This window comes from Triturus cristatus, chromosome 4_1, assembly GCF_964204655.1.
Source record: "Triturus cristatus chromosome 4_1, aTriCri1.1, whole genome shotgun sequence".
NCBI lineage: Eukaryota > Metazoa > Chordata > Amphibia > Caudata > Salamandridae > Triturus > Triturus cristatus.
Genome location: NC_140585.1, coordinates 1,158,832,130 through 1,158,855,868, shown reverse-complemented (window position 1 = coordinate 1,158,855,868; position 23,739 = coordinate 1,158,832,130). Strand labels below are relative to the sequence as shown.

The following is a 23,739-nucleotide window of genomic DNA, read 5'->3' as shown; positions in this document are numbered from 1 at the left end:
TCTACGACCGTGAAGTTTTCGGCTGTCTCGGCGACGTTGTCCTCGTCGTCCGTGGAGAGGCCCAGATCGTAGAGCGTCGGGGGCTTCCCCTTGCCCTCCATGTTGGCGTTGGCTCTTCTCTGCCGCTCTCTCACCCTGAGTGTCTTCGGCGCGAAGGCTGAGCAGGCGTTGCAGTCGATACTCTGGTGATCGACCGGTAGGCAGAGGTTGCAGACCGGATGCTGGTCTTTTTGCGCGAACTTGTGGTGGCAGTTTGGGCAGAACTTGAATGGCGTCTTGTCCATTGCTCTCAGGGTCTCTGAGCGTGCATTCTCCAAGGCCGTCGAAGAAACGGGGCGCTGGTCCTCTTTCTTCGCGCTCCTGAAGAAATCTCTTCCTTCCTGATATCTTCTAGTGATTCTATCGACGAAACTCGCTTTTCTTCCTTCTTCCTTCGAGTGTAATTCTGGAGCTTCCCGATGACGATCCAGACCCAACGGCGGAAAAAAGAATCTGAAGATGGCGCCCCAAAGGTGGGACTTCCGCAGGAAGCACGACGACATCACGGGAGGTGCACCAAATGGTGGACGTCGACGCCCACCTGGGCTACGAAAAAAAACAAAAAAAAACAAAGAAAAGACTACGAATCCGGACCCAACCACAAGATCGCGGAATAATGCACAGCATAGTGAATCCAGAAAGATTCACGCTGCAAAACTCCCAAGTCTGCAGCATGTTCTGCTGTAGATACCATACACAGGCCTGCCCTCTAGTGGTCGGAGGGCATGGAGATATCGAGTCTCCTCGAAACCAAAAACTTTGCTTCGAACAAAAACAACTTGCACCTTTCCACGCCCAACACAAGATGGCCACAGTATGCAAAGCACCTGAAATTGAAGCTCTACACTACTAGCTGCAAATGAATGTTACAGGTAACATTTTCGGTTAGTTTACCCAGAATAACATGCAGACCAAGAAATACCAGGTCCTTTCTGATGAAATTCCCCTTTCAGGCCCTATAATCAAATCCGTTTATGCTACCGTGAGCCACCTTTTTAAGGAGGTGGTTATTGGCAAAGAGGGTAGGGGTGCCCTCTGTGGCATGGGTTGGGTGAGTGTTGTCTAACACCCCCCCCCCCCCCACCCCACTTCAGGGGCTCGAAGGGAGTTAGGGGTCAGGCTATTCCTCCGCCCTGAGGCGCAACTAGAACCACATTTCGGGGGGGAAGGGGGGTGCTAATTCTTCCAGCAGTAGGCAGAGTGGAGATGCAAGGGCTTACAGAAGAGGTGAAAAAACAACAACGCCTTGTTAACAGGTAAATGGTCTTTGAAAGGCCTGTGAAGTACTCTGGTGCGGCTGTGATAAGACATACTGTGTGTCTGCCCGGAAACCTGTCACAGCCCGGCTGACACACATGATGGGGGGCTGAAGCCCTTTGAGCCCAATGGGCACGCCTGCCTCTGTCCCTATCCAGCCACAGTTTTACCGGGTGTAGATCCACACCCAGTAAAACCTGATCCACTGTTTCCAGTGCCGGTAATTTCCAATCCAAAACACTGGACCATCTGTAGTTACCCAGCGCGGTATACCTGTTAGGGACACCATTCATACCAGCTCATACTTATGCAAGGGCGAAATTTCATTTACGGAAGTGTAATCTTGCATGATTTTCAGCATTTGTGCATTACGATTGTTTCACAGAATGTATGACATTATGCCACATTGCGTAATTGAGACTGGGCAAAAATGAAACAAACCTAAGCAGTTGATTCTCCCGTCTCGTGCGATTGTGTGTTTTTTATTTTGGTTTTTTTTTTAGCGAAATGCACCCTCACACCAAAAAATGGATGCGAGGGCACATTTTGTGCTAAAAAATAGTGCAAAATGGAAAGCCAGTATTTTGCATGTAATGTGCAATTTCTCACAACTTTTTGAGCACTTCGCATAACTTCCGTAAAGGAAATTGCGTGCATTTCGCCCAGTCTTAGTCCCAAAGATTTTCAAAAGTAAAAAACGATCAACAGTAGATTAGTGACCATCAAACAATGGAATGACCAGTGCATCAATACCAAGGAAGGGGCACAATAGACCTAAAGAATTTTCCAAAAGGGTAGATTTATTATGCAGAGACCCGTGTTCAAAACTAGTGGGGCACAAACCCATTTCCTGTCTCTTAGCTGTGCTCTATATAAAGGTAAGGAAGCTTAAAATTGGGACATGAACAGGCACAGTAAGACAGTTCGGCAAAAACGTAAACTTTTATTGTACATAACCGTGATACTACGAATTACAAAAGAAACGGAAGGAAAAATGAACTTTCAACGAATGTTTAGTTGAAAATGTGCCCTTTTTTTTTTTTTTTTTTTTTGATCGCAGGCCAGATAGTTTACGCGCCATTAATGTTGGACAACCACTGGAGTTTGAGCACTGAAATCTTCACGCCTTAGCTACCTCTAAATGAATTGCTTGTTGGACGGGGCCCTTATTGGAAATTTGTCTGAGAAATTGTGGCGAGAATGAATGGAAACTGCTTCTAAGCACATCAGAACACCTAGCTTTTTTTTTTTTTACAGCATCAGTTCCACCCAAAGGCGCCTTAGTGCCGACGGACAACAAAACGTGAGATTGTCTGGTCGGAACAGGGTGGAGGTCCGCCCCCCCTGGCTGCGGTGCACACAGGCGGTCCCCGTTGAGGCCGGTACTGCATAGAGGGCCTGCTTAGGTGTGCCCTTCAGCTCGTCAAATCTCTGCGTGTCCCCCTTTGAACCTGGGGACAAATGTGGAGTGTCGCTAGGCCTGGGGCTGAAAAGGGGCATGCACAGATGGACACGGGAGACAGGTGTATATGTGTGGGCCAAAGACCACGAGCGGTCTTGCGCCCGTTTATTTATCCCTTCGGGCCTGCCCGCCCTCCGGGTGCGTGGATGCGTAGGTTGCGTATCCGAACGGGCCGGATGGCTCCGTTACCATATCCCTCCAATCTTTCAGATAGAGAGACCATCCGCTATGGAACTGTTCGGCTCTCTTGCGCACACCATGCAAAGTCCCTCAGTCTCTGGTTAGGGGCCGGATTCGGCCGGAGGCCATACTTCTGGCTCCGGGGGACTTCACCTCGTCCGGTCCCGCAGGCTCCTCTCTCATTGGGTGCCCCTGCACTTTCGGGGGACCCGTTCGTCCCGTCACCTCGCACTTCAGCGCCTGGTTGTTGGGGCGCACCCCGCTGTGGGCTCCCCTGCCCTCCGGACGAGCTACACCCTTCTCCTGCATCCAGTTCCTCCTCCGGTGGGTCAGCCTCTCGCGGGGCCGTGGTGACTTGCTTGAACCAGGATGTGTTTCTGGTAACTACTCGTGTTCCTCTCTGGACCGACACCATGGTGCCCTGCACCTTGACTACCTCCCACACTTCCGATTCAAACGGGGTGCTATACTTCCAGTTTGGATAGCGAACCTTCATGATGACCTTGTCTCCCACCTGGAGATTCCTCACCTGGGCCCTCCGAGCCCGACTGGCGTTCTCATTGGAGGTCCGCCTCCTGGTCTGAGCTGCACCTTGGTCCAGCGGCCGAGGCTGCCACGACTGACTCGCCGGAATGTTGTCTCTGGGGGCCTTCCGGAATAGGAGGTGAGCAGGTGCGCACCGAGTGGTACAGTGAGGTGTCCGGTGGTACGCGCTGAGGAACTGTGAAAGGCATTGCTCCGCATCCTCCCCTTGGTCCACTCCAATCTTCAGCGCCCGGTTCATCGTGCGCATGAACCGTTCCACCTCTCCGTTGGCCTGGGGCCACTGCGGGGTGATCTTCCGGTGCCGGACTCCTCGGGCTGCCAGGTATTCTTGGAACTCTCTGCCCTGAAAGGGCGGCCCATTGTCAGACCGGATTTCCTCGGGCAGACCCATCATGGCGAACGTGCGGTCCAACGCTGCTTTCACCTGGCTAAACGCTGTGGAGGGCACCACCTCCACCACCGGGAACTTTGAGCGCGAGTCCATTAACACCAGTGTGTGTCGCCCATCTGGGAAGGATCCGAAATCCACGCACCGCTTGGACCAGGGCTCTTGACACGGGTCTTCCGTGATCACCGGATGCGGTGCCGGCTCTCCCCCGGTGATGTTACACGAGTGGCAGTTGCGGACGACTTCCTCTACCATGGCATCCATCCATGGAAACCACACCTTACTCCGTAACCTGGCCTTGGTCTTGGAGACGCCTTGATGCCCTTGGTGAGCTAGGCAAACCACCTCTCCTTGGAGACTTCTCGGGATTACGAGCGAGGTGCCTCTCATGACCACTCCCTGTGGCCCCTCGCTGAGCTCACGCTGCACTTTCCACACCTGCTGCCGGAATGTCCGTTCTTCTTCGGTGAGGGCTTGCACCCCGTCCAGGAAGTTCAGCCAGTTCCGGTTCATTAGCGTCTGCTTAGCTTTGATGAGGCATTCGTCCATCTCCGTGGCCTTGCCAATGTCCTCCAGCGTGAGTGCCACCGGGCATGCCGCTTGTGACACCATCCGGACGAATTCTTCAGTACAGTCCACATCAGACGGGTCTGGACCCGACCGGGATGGGCCCGGGTGTCTTGACAGGAAGTCAGCAGGGTTATTGGCCCCAGGGCAGAATACTACTTCGAACCGGTAGGCTTGCAGCTGGACTGCCCACCTCTCGATCCGTGGCTGGCCCAGTCGTGCGGTGCCAGCGAAGAGCGGGACAAGGGGCTTGTGGTCGGTGACCACCCGGAAGTCGTGGCCATACAGGTAGAGGTGAAAATGCTGGCAGGCCCACTTGATGGCCAGCGCCTCTCGCTCTATCTGCGCATACCGCATTTCGGTGGCGGTCAGGGCCCGGCTGGCATCCACTACCACCTCTGTTTGTCGATGTGGTCTGAAGTACGACATGACCTTGTCGTCTGAGCGTGTCCTTGACCGCCTGAAACGCTAGATCTTCCTTCGCTGCCCAGGTCCAGGGTTGGCCGCTTTTTGTGAGGAGGCGGAGTGGCTCCGACAGGGACGCGAGATTGGGAATAAACCGCCCACAATAGGTTGCCATCCCTAGAAAACTCCTGACCTCGGTGGCAGATGTGGGCCTCGGGGCTGCTCGGATTGCTTCAGCCTTCTTTGGATCGACTCTCAACCCTTCCCTTGAAGACGTAGCCGAAGAACTCGACCGACTCCTGGTAGAAAGAGCACTTGGATTCGTGCAGGGTAAGGCCATTGTCCGCCAGCCGCTGTAGTGTGTCTCGAAGATGCCTGTGATGCTCTTCCAATGTCTTCGAGAACACGAGGATATCGTCACTCAGGTTTATGACTCCTTGGAGACCAGAGAGGGTTTCGCGTATGGCATTCTGGAACACCTCCGCGGCTGACGAGATCCCGAAACTCAGCCTCTTGTACCGCCGTAAGCCAACGTGGGTGGAGAACGTGGTGATATTGCGGCTGTCCGGGTGGAGCTCTAGCTGATGGTATCCTGCATTGAGATCCAGTTTTGTGAACCACTGGGCGCCGTTGAGGTCGGCCACAATGTCATCCATGGTGGGCGTGAGGTGTCTTTCGCGCTTTACGGCCTTGTTCGGGAGGCGCATGTCGACGCACAAGCGGATGGCGCCTGGCTGTTTGGGTTTGGGTGCCACGACAAGGGGGGACACCCACGGGGTGGGGCCCGACACCTTTTCGATCACCCCCAGGTCCTCCAACTTCTTCAACTCCTCCTCCACTTGTGGTCGCAGGAGGAATGGTATCCTCCGATGTCGGAGCACCATGAGCCGGACCGTGGGGTCCACGTGCAGCTTTAACTGTTTCCCGCGCAGGCATCCGAGACCGCGGAAAAGCATGGGGAAGTCTTTCAACATCTCCCTGGCGTGCAGGTCGTGCACCTGGTTCGCGAAGAATACCAGCGCCACGTCCTCGGCGGTGTGGCAGCTAAGCAGGGTGCCCCGTTTTCCTTCCGCCACGTGGAACGTCGTGGCCAGTTTCCTCCCGTCGCTAACGACTTCAACTTCAATCACTCCTCGCAGGGACAGCGGCTTGTCGCTGTCATACGTGAATATTTGGGCCTTAGAGGGTCGCAGGGGTGGTCGCGGCGACAGTCTCTCGTACTGGCAGCTATCCATCACGTTCACTGACGCCCCAGTATCGATGACAGCGCTCACCGGAGACCCGGCCACCGTGATGTCGCACATGGGCGGCGGCCTGCGCCTCGTGCCTTCTCTGCCGACAAACGAGACGAAGAACACCTCGTCGTCTTCCGTCCCGCCCTCAAACTCCAGCTGGGTGTTGTCGCCCTGGGCAGGGGAATCCTCCAGCGTCAGTTGACGCACACTCGCCGCGGCACCTCGTGTGCCCCCGGCATTGCTTCGCCCTCTTCCGCTTCTACAGACCTTTGCGAAATGGTTCGCTCGTCCACACTTCAAACACGTCTGTCCTCTCGCGATGCACCTTCCCCCTGGTGGGTGGTCCAGGCCGCAGTTGCCACAGGCGTTCCTCTGGGGAGTTCTCGTGGCTCCACGCGGCTGAGTCTGTCGCCTCTGGAGTACATCCACCCTCTCTTCTTTGACCGCAGGCACTTTTTGGGCCGCTGCCGGCCGGTTGAGGGCCGCTTCCATCGCGTCCGCACGCGCATTGGATAGCTTGTGGGACCGGCCTAGAATCAAGATCTCGTCGAGGGTGATGCCCGGCTGCCGTAGGATGAGACGCCGCAGTGGGACCAACCGGCATCCCTGGATGAGCTGCGCCCGAATTTCTGCTCTCTGGTCCGGTAGCGTGCACGATAGTGAGTTTGCGGAGGCGGGCATAGAAGTTGTCGATGGTTTCCGTTTCTTCTTGTCGCGCCTGGCGGAGCTTAAACCACTCAAAGTCGGGGTTAGTCTGTGGGTCAAAGTGACGATTTAGGGCCCTTACAGCGCCTGCATAGTCGTCGTCGTTCCCTCTGTCTGGTAGGGTCTCGAAGAGGTCGTACAGCTCTTCGCCTCCGTAGCACATGAGGAGAGATCTCTTGACTGTTCCATCCGTTTCTCGCACCCCAACAAAGTAGTGTTCCAACCGTCCGATCCATGAGCGCCATCGCACCGCCGCCGTGGAGGGGTCCGAAAGCTCACTAAACGGAGGGAGCGGGGCTGCCGTGCCATACCCAGGCGGGGTGGGCGCTGGCGGCGCGGCCCGCTGCGGTGGCGGTTGCTGGGTGCCTCCTCCACTGGTGCTGGGGGTGGTCATGCCTGCTACGCCTCTCCGTCAAGACACGCTCTTCTGGTGTCCTGTCTGCTTCCCTGTCTTAGCACTCTGGGCCCCGGGCGAGACCACTGTATACTTCCTCCCTTGTCTGAGACGACTGCAGTCACCTGGCTGGCGCTGCGCGTGGGCGAGACCACTGGCTGCTCCCTTTGATCTGCTTGTGGGCGGAGCCTCCCAGGCAGGCACTGATGAGGTCACCCTTGCAGTTCCCTTCCCTCGCGCACACATCGATGAGGCAGGGGCCTGGCCAGGCAGACGACGATGGGGCACTCCCACCCCAACCAGACCCAGCGCGGGCTCGCGAGGGCCGATTCTCCCCTCCGGGGCGAGCTTACCGGCAGTGGGCGGGCCTACGATCCCTCTCCAGGGCTCCGGAGCGTCTCCTCAGCTTGGCTGGTCTGCGCGAGGGCGCGCGTGTGGTCCCGCGGTCTGTCCCGCCTTCGCGGACCTCAGGGAAGCGTCGACGTGCCGCAACTCCTCAGGGCAGGTGCACGGGAGGGGTGAGGCGTGAGTTTACACCGCCTCGTCGCCAATGTGGAGTGTCGCTAGGCCTGGGGCTGAAAAGGGGCATGCACAGATGGACACGGGAGACAGGTGTATATGTGTGGGCCAAAGTCCACGAGCGGTCTTGCGCCCGTTTATTTATCCCTTCGGGCCTGCCCGCCCTCCGGGTGCGTGGATGCGTAGGTTGCGTATCCGAACGGGCCGGATGGCTCCGTTACCACAGGGACATCACAGGTTTCAGACAGGGCATGCCTGATTTATCTGCTCTTTGGGTTTCTATCTGTCTATTTTGCCTCTTGGGGAGTAAACAAATCAGTCTGTGCTTCTCCAGATAGACTGCCTGCTTTTGGGGGTTTTTTTTAAACCTTCCCTTCCATGTCAGAGGAGTTTTAGCGTGCAGAGAAACCATAAATCTTACACCAGGAGGGGTTTTCGGGGTCCATTGCACCTCCCGAAGATTCTGATTAGATACACCCTAAATTTGACCCCTTTGTGGCTTTATTGACTTATGTGTTGGAAGTCGAACCAGTTTGCAGGACTTGCAATGCAAGTGAATCGATAACCTGCATCAATCTATAGGGGTGTGTATCTTCCTTCATAGCCAAACAAATACTGTAACCATAGATTCTGCCACCAACTCTTTGAATCATTGTCGCCTGTCTTCAAATACAGGGTTTTAAAAAAGCCTCTGACTTTAGGCAGCTTTAGGGACGTGTTGCCGAGTTTTGCCATCTCTGCAGGAGAACGACATATATTGGCAGTTAGTTACCTTGGTGCCTTGCTTATGACTACTTTCTAGCTTTCTTGTACCCTAAAGTAGTTTAGGATCCCGAATGCATAGAGTAACAGCACCACCCTGTGTCCTCGTGGGTGTATTACAGGCATACACTCAGAATGGAAGCCATTTCTTTTGAACAGAAACGGTTTAGGATTACACGAGGCATGTTTTCCAATTTAAATGGAGCGAGCTAGCTTTAAGCTCTTCTGCTGCAGGGCCACATTTCTTTATTTGCCTTTATTTTATCTGAGGCCGCGGTGCTGGGCTAATTTTTATAGTTGGGATGCTTGCCAATAAGGTCACCTCACTAAAAGTGTAGTGAATGTGCCAGTCTGTTTTTGAAAACGCAACAAAAGCTGTCACAAGAAAAAACATTTGAATTGTGCCTCTAATGTTCGTTCTCCTGCTAAACTCATAAGTTTTATGGGGGTGCTGCAGCAACTCCTGCACCCCTAATTCCATCGCCATTGATCCGAAGAGTGCTTTATTGGCATACAGACCATATTCGCTACATATTCGATTTATTCCCCTGCGTGTGGCAGAGGTCTTCATGAAATAGGTGATTGTATATTTTCATCTGTAATTTCACACTACACTTATCACTTGAATGCAAGGATGGAGTGTTTCAGCGCCTGTCCCCAAGTTCATCCTTAAAGGTTGTTTCTGTTTAGATGATGGCGCATCAGACAGACGGGCACAGTGCAGCATTATCGAGTTGTACAGAGTATTGGCCTGTAAACAGACAAGTCTCAGGGATTCATCCAAGTTCAATGCATAGAAAAGCGGTAACCTTTGCTCTTTCTCTTTTCAAGATAGCTTGCTATTCCTGAAATTTTCAAACCTACCACGTGATAACCTGCTTAATAACCTCGGATCTCTACCTTGCATGCAGGTTTCCGTTCTGTGCTCTGACTCCTCTCTTGGCTTGCAGAGATCTTGCTTATCTCTGCGTTCATGATTCAGAACTGAGTAAATTACCACTGGAATAGTTTGACTGTCCCATTGGTGAAGCAAATTTGAGGAGGTGTAATATTGGCATCTCCTGAAGGGGCTTGTCGAATATGCTTGTTGGATTCAGTGATCTTGCCTTTTGCTGGCCAGTCACTACTTGAAGTTTGTGATGGATTCCAAGAGTGCACCAATAACCCTCAGCACTCCATAGTGCTCTGCTAAGCCTCCGCATCTTCTAGGAGCATCTTTGAGAGGCCCATGCCTCCTGCACCTCATCCATACATACGCCCACTGCAGCTTTTTGATGCTGTTTGGAGCTGGTTTGTTGTACTTAGTATCCAGAGTCTTTGTAGAACCAACACTTGAAGCCCTCAAAACTAGTACGTTATTGTAGCCTTTCTGTAGCCCTTCTCTGCCACTTGTCGAGACCCTAATGTGCTTTCTAGGGGTCGCACAGGTAGCTTCTCCATTTATTGTGCATGGTCGTAGAAGGGTGGAGTGAAACTCCTGCTTAAATAAGTTATTATATGTCAGGACCGTCCATGTCTGAGTGGATTTACTTTTCTGGCAGTGGTACTGTAATGTTAAAATCAGATAACCATACCAGTTTTTAAAATTTCTTCTTGACAGGGCGTAACTGCGAGAATGTCCTAGCTCCTTGCTCCTCCAACCCTTGTGAAAATGGCGGTGTCTGTGACCACACACCAGACTACGAAGGATTCTTATGCAGCTGTGCCCCTGGCTGGCAAGGTAAGGGTCCTTGGGCCTTGCATGCAGACCCAGTACCAACTCTGACTCTGGTTTCAGGCTTTTCAGTTTAGATGCTGTGTTCAGTGATTAATAAAATTGTTGAACTCCCAGTTCCAGTTGATCAGTGTGTGACCTGGATTTTTCTAGGCATCCTTCCATTGGACCCTAGAGTAAAGGGTTGTGCAGTGACCTGAAATTTGAGAACGAGTTATTTTGGCTGAAGCTTTGACGAATCTGTGACTTTTCCCATACGTTTTAGTTCAGAATGGGTAAAATACTTTGTAGTTTGTCTGTGTTGAGGGCCCTGCACCAGAGTGAGGGAGGGGGGATGAAGATGTGGTGGGGGTGTCTGTGATGAAGTGCTGGTAAGCCTTTTTCTAGAGGCTTAGTGCTGCTGTACGAAAATGTTAATATTACACAAAGCAGAACTACCTTTGTCCATAACTGGCTACAAGTATTCCCTCAAAAGTCCTGTAGATGTATTCGCGTCTAGGGAGTAGTTAACATTGTTTTGAAAATATCACAAATTAAATTTACCTCTAGTCGCATTAAATGATTAGCAACAATACAGGAGGTAAATATAAAAATAAAAAACCTCTAATATTGATAAGTTAGGTAGCACACACTGCAGCCCAAATTAATGCTTATATAAGGTGTTCTCAAATGATTTTACCGACCTGTAGGATTTTACAGATGTGTAGACCTAACATATTTGAATGTGCGACCTTCAAGATGGCATGAAGGTCACTGAGCTATTTTGGAGACTGAATCTTACGTAGCGATCTGTTTTCTGAAACATTGACAAATTTAGCATTTCTTTGGGGTTTGTAATTGAAGCAATCCTTGCTCCTTTTGCGGAAGGTAGCTTTGACATCTTCCATTACATTCTATTACAAGTTGGACCAGTTAGAATCCTAGCTTGGCCACCACATTTCTTTCTCTCTGCAATCTGCTCAAGACCTCTTATCTGCTAAGTTTAATACTGGTGGTGGAAAATATCCGTGGCCACTGGAATTATGCAGCAGGGGAGCACAACATTATACAGCAGGGTTGACTAAATTATATGGCAGGAAAAAGGCAAATTATGCTTCATAATGCAGCATTTTTTTGTAGTATTAATTTATTATGTAATTTTTACATACGGTAATATTGTCTGGGTAAATATGGCACCTCATTAGTACCAGTTTAACAAACAAATACAGAAATAAGCAACTGAAAGCTGACCAGTTAACCTTTGCGAATGGCCTTCCACTGTACACTAACACACATCACCACGTTTTAAGTACCTTTTTATCTATTTTCTATTTGAGCTAGAAATGGATTTTTAAATTGTTGAAATCTGCATATTATGCAGCAGATGATGAATTATGTGGCAAATCCATAATTATGAAACGAAAGCCACGTCTTCAGAATCTCATAATTCCAATGTCCCTGAATATAACCATGTACTCTGCCATGCAGAATATGCAGGAGCTCAGACAAATGTTGAGGCAGTGCACAGCCCTCTGCAGCCATTCTTTGACCCCAGGGCAATAAGAATGTGACTTTGGAGATGACGTGGCCCATGGAGAAGGGTAGAGTTCTGCCAGAGGATGTACTAATGATGTTTTGGCAGCTTGCGGGACCATTTTCAAGCAAGTGAAGTGGGTATAACCAAGACTGAATGAATACATTTGTTTTACTATGATCTATAGATGAATATACACATGCTGATGCTAAGGACTTATTTTTCATGTTTTATGGTTTCAGAACCCAACCTTTCATTTTTCAATTTATTTTCTCAGGTCAGAAGTGCAACTTGGATATTAACGAATGTGACAGGAGCCCGTGCAAGAACAGGGGTACTTGCACCAATCTTCGTGGAAGCTACACCTGTGCATGTCGCCCGGGCTTCAGTGGCACTGACTGCGAGACTGACATCAATGATTGTGCACCTAGTGAGTACTGTGGTGTGGCAGGCAGCATCTGTGCTGCTTAAGCCTTTGTTTATTTCATTTGAGATGTGTGGGTATATATAGTGCTCACCAGTCCTTGAAAAGATCCATATATCTGCATCAGTTTTTTCTTCTTCTTGAGAACACATGACTAATTGCTAGTACCAACAATAGCAACTTGATTAGCCACTAACCTCCGGTTCCGGAGTAGCATGCATCGACGACTCATGAGGGGTAGTAAGCGTGCTTTAATTACAATTGCAATCTGTGAAGGTGGCAGATACTTTGCTCAATAAATGACCTATAACTCACAGGCTCACCCATGCAGATTTGGAGCACTTATCAACTGATGACGTATTTTTCATTTTTGTTCACCATGCTTCGGTGTACTAATTGGTGCTCTGTTAATTTTTATTTTTATCCACATACAGATCCATGTTTGAATGGGGGAACATGCCAAGACAGCATTAGTACCTTCTCTTGTACCTGCATGCCAGGCTTCACTGGCCCACGCTGTGCCACAGAGATCAACGAGTGCCTGAGCAGCCCTTGCCGCAACGGAGGCTCCTGCACGGACTATGTCAACAGCTACACCTGCACATGCCTGCCAGGCTATGCCGGCATTCACTGTGAGAAGAACATCCAGGACTGCACAGCCAGGTGAGGTGGAAGTGTGGGTTGGCGCGCAGTTTAGGAAGAACCTTACGTTGGTGATTAATTGCTTGCAATATAATTGTGATTGCCAGGTAAATTAACAGCTGGCTCCTTCTCATCCCCCTATTCCCAAAGAGCTCATGAACAGACTTGCCAAACTCGTGTATTTTCTCATGGGTTCATTGTAGTGAAGCAGATTGTGTAAATATCGGTATGCTCTGTTAAAATAGACTTTTTACATATTCTCCAGTGTCACCTGAGGATTGTGTTAACACTCAGATTTACCAGGTCTATACACCAGTGGAAGTTTAGTATTGCATTGCAGAAACCAGTGTAAGCATGGCAATAACCAGCCCCAGGGATGCATAACCTTTTGCAAATTCTGCACTGGTTTTCGCTCAAAGGGATCTGCAAAACAAGGTTTGCAGACATTGGGCTTCGTACTCTCCCAGTCTTACCGAGACTTTCTACATCCTGTTATTCCTAATTATAAGAACTGACCAGGATAAGTCGGGGGGGGGGGGGGGGGGGGGGGGGAAGAGAAAGGAAAGAATAAATTGGTGTGCCAGTACATATAATATTTTACTTCTTATAAGACTCATGAGCACACTCTGTACACAAATCCATTTCTGGCACTGGGGTGCTAGTGCTGTAAACCATGCCTTTCAGGTTCCTTTTGTGTTGAACAATCCTTTGTGAACCGAATGCTGGAGACCTGTCCACGTGCTTCTTGTGTGGGATAGCTGATTTTCATACTGTTAGTGGTAAATTGTTTGCAGAGATGCAGAACACCTAAAAATGAAAGAATGAAGTACCACATTAAGGGTTCCCCAGAGTCCCTAGCTTAGGGATATCATTCTATCACTTTGTTGGGTTTCCTCATTCTGACAGTAATGGGGACTCTTCTCAGCACCTGAGGCTTTCTTTTATAGTCTTCACAAGTATGATCCATAAACACTTCATTGTGTTTCTGGCCCTTGACATTCCCGCACTATCCTCTTTAGCAGGGACCTCAAGTTGAATTCTTTGAATCAATCTCAGTTGCTGAGTTCCATTTAAAATAAGTCTCTACACTGCTTTTTTGTGTGGATGGAGTGGCCTTATATGACCAAAGCTAGACATGCCTGCATTAAAGGTTCTCTAAGGCGATGCCGCCACAACATCCGCCCCCCCCCCCCCCTCTCCCAAAAATCTCTTTCCTAATTCACAAAGTGTCTTCACCGTACAGGGTTGGACTGTGGGAAACAAAATTGGCCCAAGGACAACTAAACTAAAAGTGGCCCATTAGCAAACTTGATAGCCCAAAAAGTGTCCCAATTTTGCAAATCAGCCCAGTTTTAAACTTTTAAAGACACTGTGTGGGTATTTTGCGCGGTGCGGGGGACTGCATGCATTTGTGCTTGCTGCAGGCCATACTTCCACTAATATCCGTGAAATCAACAGTAACTACAGGCCCACCTGGCAATAACGGGCCCACACGCTGCTAAAAGACCGGCCCTCATACTGACCTGTCAGACCAGCCCATCGGCACTGCCTGATTGCCCTATAGGCCAGTCCAACTCTGTCACCATACCAAGAACTCCACCTAGACCGAACCAAATGGATATATTCAAGATGTGAAAGGTCCTTTTGCCAATGGTTGTTATAAGCCACCAAGTTCATTTTCTGTAACTGTACATCTCCAGCATTGGAACCTTTTTTTTTTATAGATTTGCATGTCCTGAAACTCATGCTGACAATGAGAAATAATCCTCAATAAGTGTGCCAATAGGAACATCGGCAAAGGAAAATATTGGCAATCAGTTTGCAGCTCGTAGTACTGTACATTCACATGCTTTGCACTCTCTTGCCATGTACTGTTAGGAGCGGATGCTACACAGTGGTTTTCTTTGAAGTAGATGCTTCCGTTTATTGGGGACTTGTCCTCCCTTCCCCAAAACCCACAATGCACCACAACCAACTCCCATCTCACATTGTGTTTTCCCATACGAGTGGGAGTAAGTTAAGTGCATTAATGAGAAGCAGGACAGTCCATATATACTGCACATACTAACATAACATAAAAATGTATTTAAAAGGTAATTTACATTGAAATGTCATAGCTACGGTTTTCATCCGGGAAGGTTAGGTATGAATCTACAGCGCTCCAAGCTGCAAGCCGATTGTTGCAGGCAAGTAATTTTTTCTGTTAACAGCCTGTGCTCCTCTAGATCACATTCTTCGCTTAGACTAAAGAGCAGTTTCCTGATCCCTAAAGAGGTGTGGCCTGTGAGCTGTAGTGGAAGGCATTAGGAACAGAGTTTTAAGGGCAGTTTGCCAGACTTGGGCTTCCTGGTGGGTGTGAATGTCCCCGTATCATGCTGCAAACAGATTTTTTGTTACAGGTATGTGGGGTAGTAGATACTCATGCTTTGCATACTCCTGCCAGCTAGTGTTGGGTCCAGATATGTGCAAGTTGTTTTTCTTCGTAGAAATCTTTTGAGTCATGAGGTAAGGTGACTGCTCCTCTTGGTGATAATGCACATGGGCATCAACTTTATTGTTAGCTTGCTTTCTTTCCGGTTACTAACTTTGTTTCTCTGGTGTAAACCAACATTATGGGCGTGCACATCCAAGATGGAATTAGAAAGGCATAATGGGGTTGAGGTGCTCCTTAGCCTTGTGATTGCAACCAGAGGGGAAGACCATAGCATGCTTGTTCCAATGCTTCCGTTTCCGCTCTGCAGCTCGTGCTTCAATGGTGGAACTTGCACAGACAGTGTCAACGCCTACATCTGCACTTGCCGCCCAGGCTTCACGGGCTTAAACTGTCAGCACGAGATTGACGAGTGCGAGTCCCAGCCTTGTCTGCACGGAGGAGTGTGCATAGACGGAGTGGAGTCATACCGCTGTACCTGCCAAGAGGGTTATACAGGCAGCCAGTGCCAGGTATTGCGCCACTTCAACTGCTTTCTTTTATATTTATTTTAATTGTGCCATTTAACTAGTTTAAGAAACTCAGTTAATTTGTTTTGATGGGTAAGTGGATCACATCAGCAGAGTTGTTTGGAAGGTATGGGAAAACACGCTTTAAATATGGCATCATGTCCCATTGATTTATGGCACCATGTCCCATTGATTTATGGCACCATGCTGGCAGGAAAGCCATCACATCACATACCGCCCGTGCCCCCTTTTGAGAGGCACAGCATCACTCATTCCGCTTTGATAAGACTGCTGAGATGTGAGGTATTCTCTCCCATTTGATCACTGTGCCAGGAAGTAAGACCTCTGCTCCTATTCTGCCTCCCTGCTGCGTGGCACAACTTAACCTCCAATATCACTTCTACTACTCTGCCTTTAGATAGGGCAACGCTTTCCTATCCGTTCCTGCATCTCTGAAGCTGGGAGGCCTTGCATTCACTCTCGCTCCAACTTTCTATCCCACCTTCGACCTGAAAGGCCATGCGTTACTACCTGCCCTTCTAAACTTATAAGCTGAGATCACTTCTATTCCAGGTTTCTCTCTCCAGGTCAATTTCTGTTTCAGCCTTACCATCAACACCTCTACAACCCCACGCCCCTCATTATACGTCGACTTTACATCTGTACCTTGTGATGCAAAGCACTGCCCTTCTTGACAATTGTTTGTCACGACTAAGCGTCGCGTGATCACATTGTTTTACCTCAGCCTCCCGAGCTGAATAGATGATTGTATGCAATTAGGGACCCTGTTTTCCAGTTCTGCTCTCATTAACAATTCAGTGCATTCTGAACATGCTGCTCCCATTCACCTTGGTTGAACCACTTGGACTTCATATACAGATTACAATGGTTTGCAGAAGCAAAGACTGAACTGGAATAAGGTGACGCGTAGACCTCTGATAAACCAATCCATACGGATTGTCCCTCATTCCTGCCAGATACTGTAGTATCTTCCTCACCATGTTAATACCCAAAAGGTCGGAAAGAACGCAGATTGCTCTTTAGAGTATCATTTTTGCTTCTGTGCATTATTTGTAGGTGGCATTGAAGTGGAATAGATCACATTGATTCTGTGTTTTCAGTAAATATTGCTAGTTCTAAGCAGATGCTTCTGATTACATGTAACCTATTTTCTCTTCCTACTTCCAGAACTACTTGGACTGGTGTAGCAGATCTCCCTGTCAAAACGGAGGTCGTTGCAGGCAAACTGGGGCTTCCTTCAAGTGTGAATGTCCTGGGGGATGGACCGGTCCATACTGCGACATCCCCAGTGTTTCCTGCATGGTGGCAGCTAGCAGGAGAGGTGAGAGACTAAGAAAGCGGCTTGACCTGTGCATCTGCACACGTGAAATAAACTGAATGAAATGCACTAAATAACCAGAACAGTGAACCACGACTGTTTACAGAAGGAATGGTGAGAGGGTGTTGTCTTGGTGGCGGGGAGCTGGGGAAGAACACTTTTAAAGGAATTGAATAGGGTGGAGGGGTCTTGCAGAGACAGTCACTGGAATAGAGCAAAGTATCTGGTACGTCTACTCTGATTGAAACCTAGCTCACAGTTGATTATTGGCCAGTAATGGAAAATAGCACCAGGAGACATAGTTCATATTAGCTGGAATTCCGAAGACCACACAGCATGAGGGTTTATTGCTTGTTTTTTCTACCGATAGTTGATCTGTTTTCGTTTAAATACTGAATCTTTTGAGACACCAAGTCTAATGATGAAAGTGCTCTGGTTAGCTTTAGAAGTCCTGATAGGTCCTGTGTAATTTGGGCTTTGTTCTTTTTCTGAATGATGGCTTGGGATGGTGGAGAATCCATCTCAGAAGTTAGTGTGATTGTTTGGCGCTCAGTACTTTGACTGTTGCTCATCATACCCTTCTCCCTGTGCTGTAGGGGTGAGCATGGAAAATCTGTGTGAACACGGAGGCTCTTGCATCAATGCTGGGAGCACGCACCAGTGCATCTGCATGGGTGGTTACACAGGCAGCTACTGCGAGACCGAAGTGGACCAGTGCCAGCCGAACCAGTGTCATAATGGAGCCAAATGTCACAGCTATGTAGGAGGCTACGTATGTGAGGTGAGATGGACAGTCTAGTCCAAGGGCGAATTCGGGTCATTGTAAATTGCTAACACACAGAAAAAAACATGCTTTGTTTACATTTATAGAGTGCTGTTTGAGTTGATTTAGATAAAAGTTCCTTTGATGAATCTAGAACACACATAGACATCCCCTAAATGAAAGGAAGTATCAAAGTCAAACAGAAGACATGCAATTAATATAGCTCCAATAACATCTGGAACTTTTCTAAATTTGCCACAAAATGTTATATTTTAAACCCAGCTTTGGCTCCTTAGTACAAGGTTGTGCTTTTTAGTAGTTTGCCTTAATTTACCGCTTTCCAATCTCTTGTGTGGCTACCAAAAAGGCCAGACTTGTTCCAGCAGAGCGCATTTTATGCTTCTTTTCCCTTGATTTTTTTTTTTTTACCACCTTGCAGATGAACTCTTTTTTATTGGCCGGATTATAAAAAAAAGAAATTTTAAACGTTCCCTCCTTTAGAAAGTAGAGAGCGGAGTTTTTAAAATGATGTGCTTTCCTCCCAGAGGGGGCATCGCAGAATGCAGTACAGCAGCTGGGTTCAGTTACTTTACACGCTTTTGTTGATCAGTGCACGTTTCGTCTTGGCTTTCTTGATCTTGGGTTCACTCAAGGACTCCTGTCTGACTGCTGGTGGTTCAAACTGTAAGATTTTACATGCCATGCATTATTACATAATTTCTGTTTAACAAATATGATTTCAATCCAAAAAGACATCTGTATTTGGTGGTGTATTTGTAAAGCTTTGGCCTGTCTCCTATTTTTCTTCAGGTGTGTGCTGTGATTCTGGGCTATTGAGGCCCAACTCTAGCACCATCAATCACATTCAGTCAGATCTTTGGCTGAAGACTGCCTTTTCTTTACACCTGCAGTTTGAGTTAAACTAGTTCAACCTTCTTTCTGCAGTGTTTGTGTGAAATACTTGCTCCTTGAAACTTTAATTATCCCCTCAGGCAAAACTCAGTGCAAGCCTGACTGCCATAATACTTTTTCCCCTTCACTTCATTTCTAGCTGCAATTTAATGTATTAGATTGTGAGTTTTTCACTGGTTCTGTGGGCAGCTGTAGGCTGATTTTTTTTTTTTTTTAAATTGATAGCTGATTCTCAATCTCCAGCTCTTTGAGTTGTTTCTCAGGGCTGAAGAGTAATGCTATACCCTGCATAAAATTATCTCAGAATACTCTATGTATAATGGTCCACTGCATTAATACGAGGACGCCCTGTACTGCCACATGCAGGGGCATTAATTTTCATAATATAATTGGTCACCCTTCCCTACAATAGTCTGGCTGATTTCTTTACCTCATTATTGCTTTTTCTAATAAAAAATATACTCCTCTGCCGCTTCTGAAAGCTGAACACACCATTGTACCGTACGTAAAGAAACAGTGAAAGGTATCCGCTGAATGTGCCACAAATATTTCTGTTACATACACTGTGTTATCCACTGTTACCCTCTTCACCCTCCATGCTTAAAATCAAGGAACCCTTCAAGATGTAAGCACATTAAAGGCACTAGGCTTCATTGGTTTTTTCTGATGTACAGCAGGTCCTCGTGCAAGCTCCCTCTGCGACAGTTCTCCTGTCCAGCTTGCCTGCAGTCCACCACCCTCTGCTTCCTGACTGCCTGCTGCCATCTGTGCCTCCTCTGCTAGTTTCTTGCTCAGTTTCTATTTTCTGCTCATTTTCCCCTCTGTTTTGCCTTTTTCTGCCCTCCGTTTTGCCTTTACTGCTCTTTTTTGCTCTGTTTTGCCTTTACTGCTCATTTTTTTTGTCCTGTTTAGCATATTCTGCTTTTTTTTTTTTGTCCTATGTTTTGCCTTTCTGCTACTTTTTCTGCCCTCTGTTTTGGCTTTTTCTGCTTGTTTCTTTCCTCTTCCTGCCGTTTCCTTTCTCCCGCTGTTTTCTTCCTCCCACCACCCAGCGCCCCACCCTCCCACAGGACCTACTTAACGGTGGCCGCAGTACACCCCATTAAGCTGGTCCTCATGATGGCTCCCCCTGCGACAGTTCTCCGGTCCAGCTTGCCCATAGTCCGCTACCCTCTGCTGCGTGTTGACCTGCTGCCCTCTTTGTGCCTCCTCTGCTCATTTCTTGCTCTGTTTTGCCTTTTTCTGCTTGTTTTTCTGTTTTGCCCCCTTCTGTTCTTCTTAGCCTTTTCTGCTCGTTTTTCTGTCCTCTGTTATGCCTTTTTCTGCTCTTTTCTTCCTGCTGGTGTCCTTGTTGTTTGAATTGTTACTGTCTGGGTCCTTGGCTGAACTAGATGGCTTAGCAGTGTCCTTATTTCTAGCTTTGGTGTGGGTGTTGACTGAGTTTGGGACTATTTTTTCTGCTTCAGACTAAAATGCTCACATATACTTGCTTTTTTACCAGTGTCCACCAGGGTTTGAGGGCAAGAACTGTGAATATGACATTGATGAATGCCAGTCCCATCCTTGCCAGAATGGAGGCACCTGTGTTGACTTGATTGGGCGTTATATGTGTTCCTGCCCACCAGGAACTCTGGGTAAGATTACATTTCTCTGACAGCAATAATGTTCTTTGTTAAAGCCACATGGCAAAATACATATGCCTTTCTTTTACCATGTTTTATCGTAGTGATTTGCAAGTCTGCAGCACATTCTTGTGCCCAGAGTGGCCAATTTTTTTTTTTTTTTAAGTGGAACAAGCCACTTGCTTCTAAGAATGAATTTACATTTCAAACTGGGTGGCTAACTATACAGGAAAAACCGCAGCTCCAAGGGTTTTCACTAAAGTCAAAGCAATTGGTTCAGCACTCAACAGTGTACAATCAAAGAAAGTTCAAAGCAGTGAGCACATAAAAAGATTTCCGGATTCCAAATGTTTTCTTTTTGTTCCAAGTTATTTTTTATTAAATGTACATTAAAATTCCAAGGACCATAGCTGACTCGTTTCGTCTCAGAGAGACTTCTTCAGGGCTCATAAGAATCGCAGTATGTTTTCACAGTTGATAATCAGTTCATCAGTCCAATGTTCAAAAGAGGAATCTCATATACTGTTTGTTTCCATAATAACGGCGGGGTAACCGGCGGCGTGTGCGTGCATCTGTTTCAAAGTCCAGACTAAAGTGTTTTGGAGGTGGTGACCGCTCATCTGAACTCCTCATGAGTTTATGAAGGACGTTTTTGAAAAGCTATTTTTAGGGAACAGTACATGAGTGATTGAAAACTGGAGCAAGTAGCTGTGTGGTATTTGTCTTCTGTATTCCGAGCAAGGGTATCATGCACTTTTAGAGGTATTTCGATGAAATAAATGTGTTGGTTGGGGGTATTGTCTAAGAATGTATTTGGCAGTATGAATTTCTTCTTGCGCCACTCCTCCTTCATGTGGTATGTTTAGTTTAGTTTATTTATTATGCATGATTAATTAAAACCTTTGCATATACAGAGGTAAAATTCCACTCCTTTCATACTAAAATCACTATGTACAATAAAAACATTTTTTATCACAATCAATAAAATAATTAACACAATTTTGCGAAAGTTAGCTGTTGTTATTATAGCAAATATAGCTGAAGGTGATTTAGTCAGGATTTCATCTAAACTTGGTCTTTCAGCAATTCGATCCGGGTTTCTTTTAGTCTCTTTGCGGTAATGTCAAGAAATTTAATTAACCTACAATTTAGCTGAACCCAGGCGGGGTTAAAGCACAACATTAGTGCTTGTCTCCATGTTCTGGCTCCATGTTGTTTAAAGACGGGTTTTAATAGGATGCTCCTGATGTCTTTTAACTTTTTACAAATGCATATAATGTGAATTGCGTCTTCTGTACCGCTGCTACATAGCCGGCATTGATCGTTTTCATCCTTTCTCTCCCAGGGAGGCAAGAATTGATTGAAAGGGCCTGCACCCAGTCTTAGTCTGAGGAATTTTTCCTTTACAATAGTTTTCAAGCCCACTTTCAAGTGTGGTTGAGGTGTTGGGTTGTTGTAAGTATGTAAGACCATCCAGCCATGCGATCTTTTAGCTAGGGTATTTTTGTCCTCTAGTGCAGATAGGGTACGAGATGCCTTTGTGACTGTTTTTTTATGTGGTATGTGAACATTGTGCTTGTATTTTTTTTTTTTGAACAATTATATAATAAGCCTAGAGCCCGAAATACATTTGATTCGAGTTTCACTTTAGCAAGTGGCAATGGAAGGCCTCTTCAGAGTATTGAGACCATGTGCATACTCTGACTTGTTTGCTCTGTGATTCACCATGGTTTGTAAGCTGATGTGATTGCTGCAGCTGCTGTTTATAAAAATGAATTCACCATTCACTTTCAGCTGTGCATATAATATGCAGGCACATTAAAGAGAGTTCAGATCATCTACTTGTGGCTAAAATGTTTTCTATCTTGCTGCAGGAGTCCTCTGTGAAATCAATGAAGATGACTGTGCCCCCAGCAGCCGCACCCCAAAATGCCTCAACAATGGCACCTGTGTGGACAAGGTTGGTGGTTACCGTTGCAATTGTCCACCCGGATACACTGGCGAGCGGTGCGAAGGGGACATCAACGAGTGTCTTTCAAACCCCTGCCATCAACAGAATATGTTGGATTGCATTCAACTCTCCAATGACTATCAGTGTGTTTGCAAGCAGGGATACGCAGGTGAGCAACAGAAAACTACATCTGGGTTTCCAGTGTCTAATGTGCACGGTCAAAAGGGGCAGATTTTGAAGCTGATACTAATGTAGTGAAGTGATTTCAGAATGACAGGTGTGCATTGAGACACAGGGATCTCTTTATGGAGAGGAAAGGTAGTTTGTGTTGTGACATTGAAAACCTGATCATGGTTTTTGAATTCATGTTGATGGTTTTGGACATCTATATGGAAGGTACCTGACTTGATGCAAAGATGTAGAGGACTTCAGGTGTAGGAATTGAGAGTTTAGGAACATATAGATAGTTGAAAGGTGTGGGCGTTACTTTGATGAGAGAAGGACAAAAGGTTAACCTGTTTCAGCTTGGGATTATCTGCATTAATGCTCTCGCACCCTCGCTCCTACGTGTGTTTAGGTGAATAGTGTTAAACCCACATATAGTTTTATGCCCTTGCAACGTTCTTGCCCTCAGGAGAACAGCCAGAAAGACTTTGCCACAACTATAGCAGAAATCCAAACCCATAGGTAGCCGTGCCTTCCTCCTGTGTATCTTTCTCTGCCTGATGGTAATGAGCATCTAGTTATTCAGGTTTCACTCTTTTGCTGTGGCAACATACAGGGGGACTCCTAAGAACAGATCAGAATGGGGACATCGACACTTTATAGAAATTTTGTTATGGTAAACAGAAAATACGTTTTTATTTCCAAGTGCTCCAGAATTTATTCAAGCACTTAATTAACCAAAACTTTTATTCCTTTAAATGTTGGGAGCTTTCCTGGGGATATCTTCTAATCCCTTCCCCCCCCCCCCCCCCCCCCCACACACACCCACCCCAAAGATACACTTGTTCATATTTTGTAAAGCTGCTTTCTTTTAAAGGCCGTTGTCATTTAATGGCTGGGATGTTCTACCATACAGCTATAAAGCACTGATATTTATGGTAAGAATGAATCTGTTATAGATTCACATGCTTTACAGAATCCTTTTCAATGGCTCTGAACTCATCCTGTCCCCTCCGAATAATATTGTCCTGGGGCATAGATGCCAGATACCTTAGTTCCCAGGCCGGTCTGTTTTTTTCTTCGTAAGTTCTTATGCAGAGGCTTCTACTTCAAAGACACAAACATATCCCCTCTGGAACCAAGATGGCTCCTTTGGAAACAGCGAAAGATGGGGAATAGTCTGTACTCCAGATGGCAGCACACCCACATTGTGGGTGGGAAGGGAAAGAAACCCTTTTCTTTACACAACCCTCACTCACTCTAATAGTGACATGCTTCATCATCGGGTTCACCCC

The 23,739-nt window shown here is 47.4% G+C and overlaps 1 protein-coding gene across 1 annotated transcript in view; it reads left to right on the top strand.

The window, feature by feature from the left end:
- The window catches only part of LOC146856248 (uncharacterized), a 209,381-nt gene that overhangs the window by 160,626 nt on the left and 25,016 nt on the right, over window positions 1-23,739 (top strand). Inside the window, exons 16-23 of the mRNA XM_085654317.1 lie at window positions 10,060-10,179; window positions 11,964-12,116; window positions 12,545-12,773; window positions 15,494-15,695; window positions 16,881-17,034; window positions 17,628-17,812; window positions 20,208-20,340; window positions 22,203-22,448. Of these exons, the coding sequence (XP_085510443.1) occupies window positions 10,060-10,179; window positions 11,964-12,116; window positions 12,545-12,773; window positions 15,494-15,695; window positions 16,881-17,034; window positions 17,628-17,812; window positions 20,208-20,340; window positions 22,203-22,448 (1,422 nt within the window). The remainder of the gene's footprint in view (window positions 1-10,059; window positions 10,180-11,963; window positions 12,117-12,544; window positions 12,774-15,493; window positions 15,696-16,880; window positions 17,035-17,627; window positions 17,813-20,207; window positions 20,341-22,202; window positions 22,449-23,739) is intronic.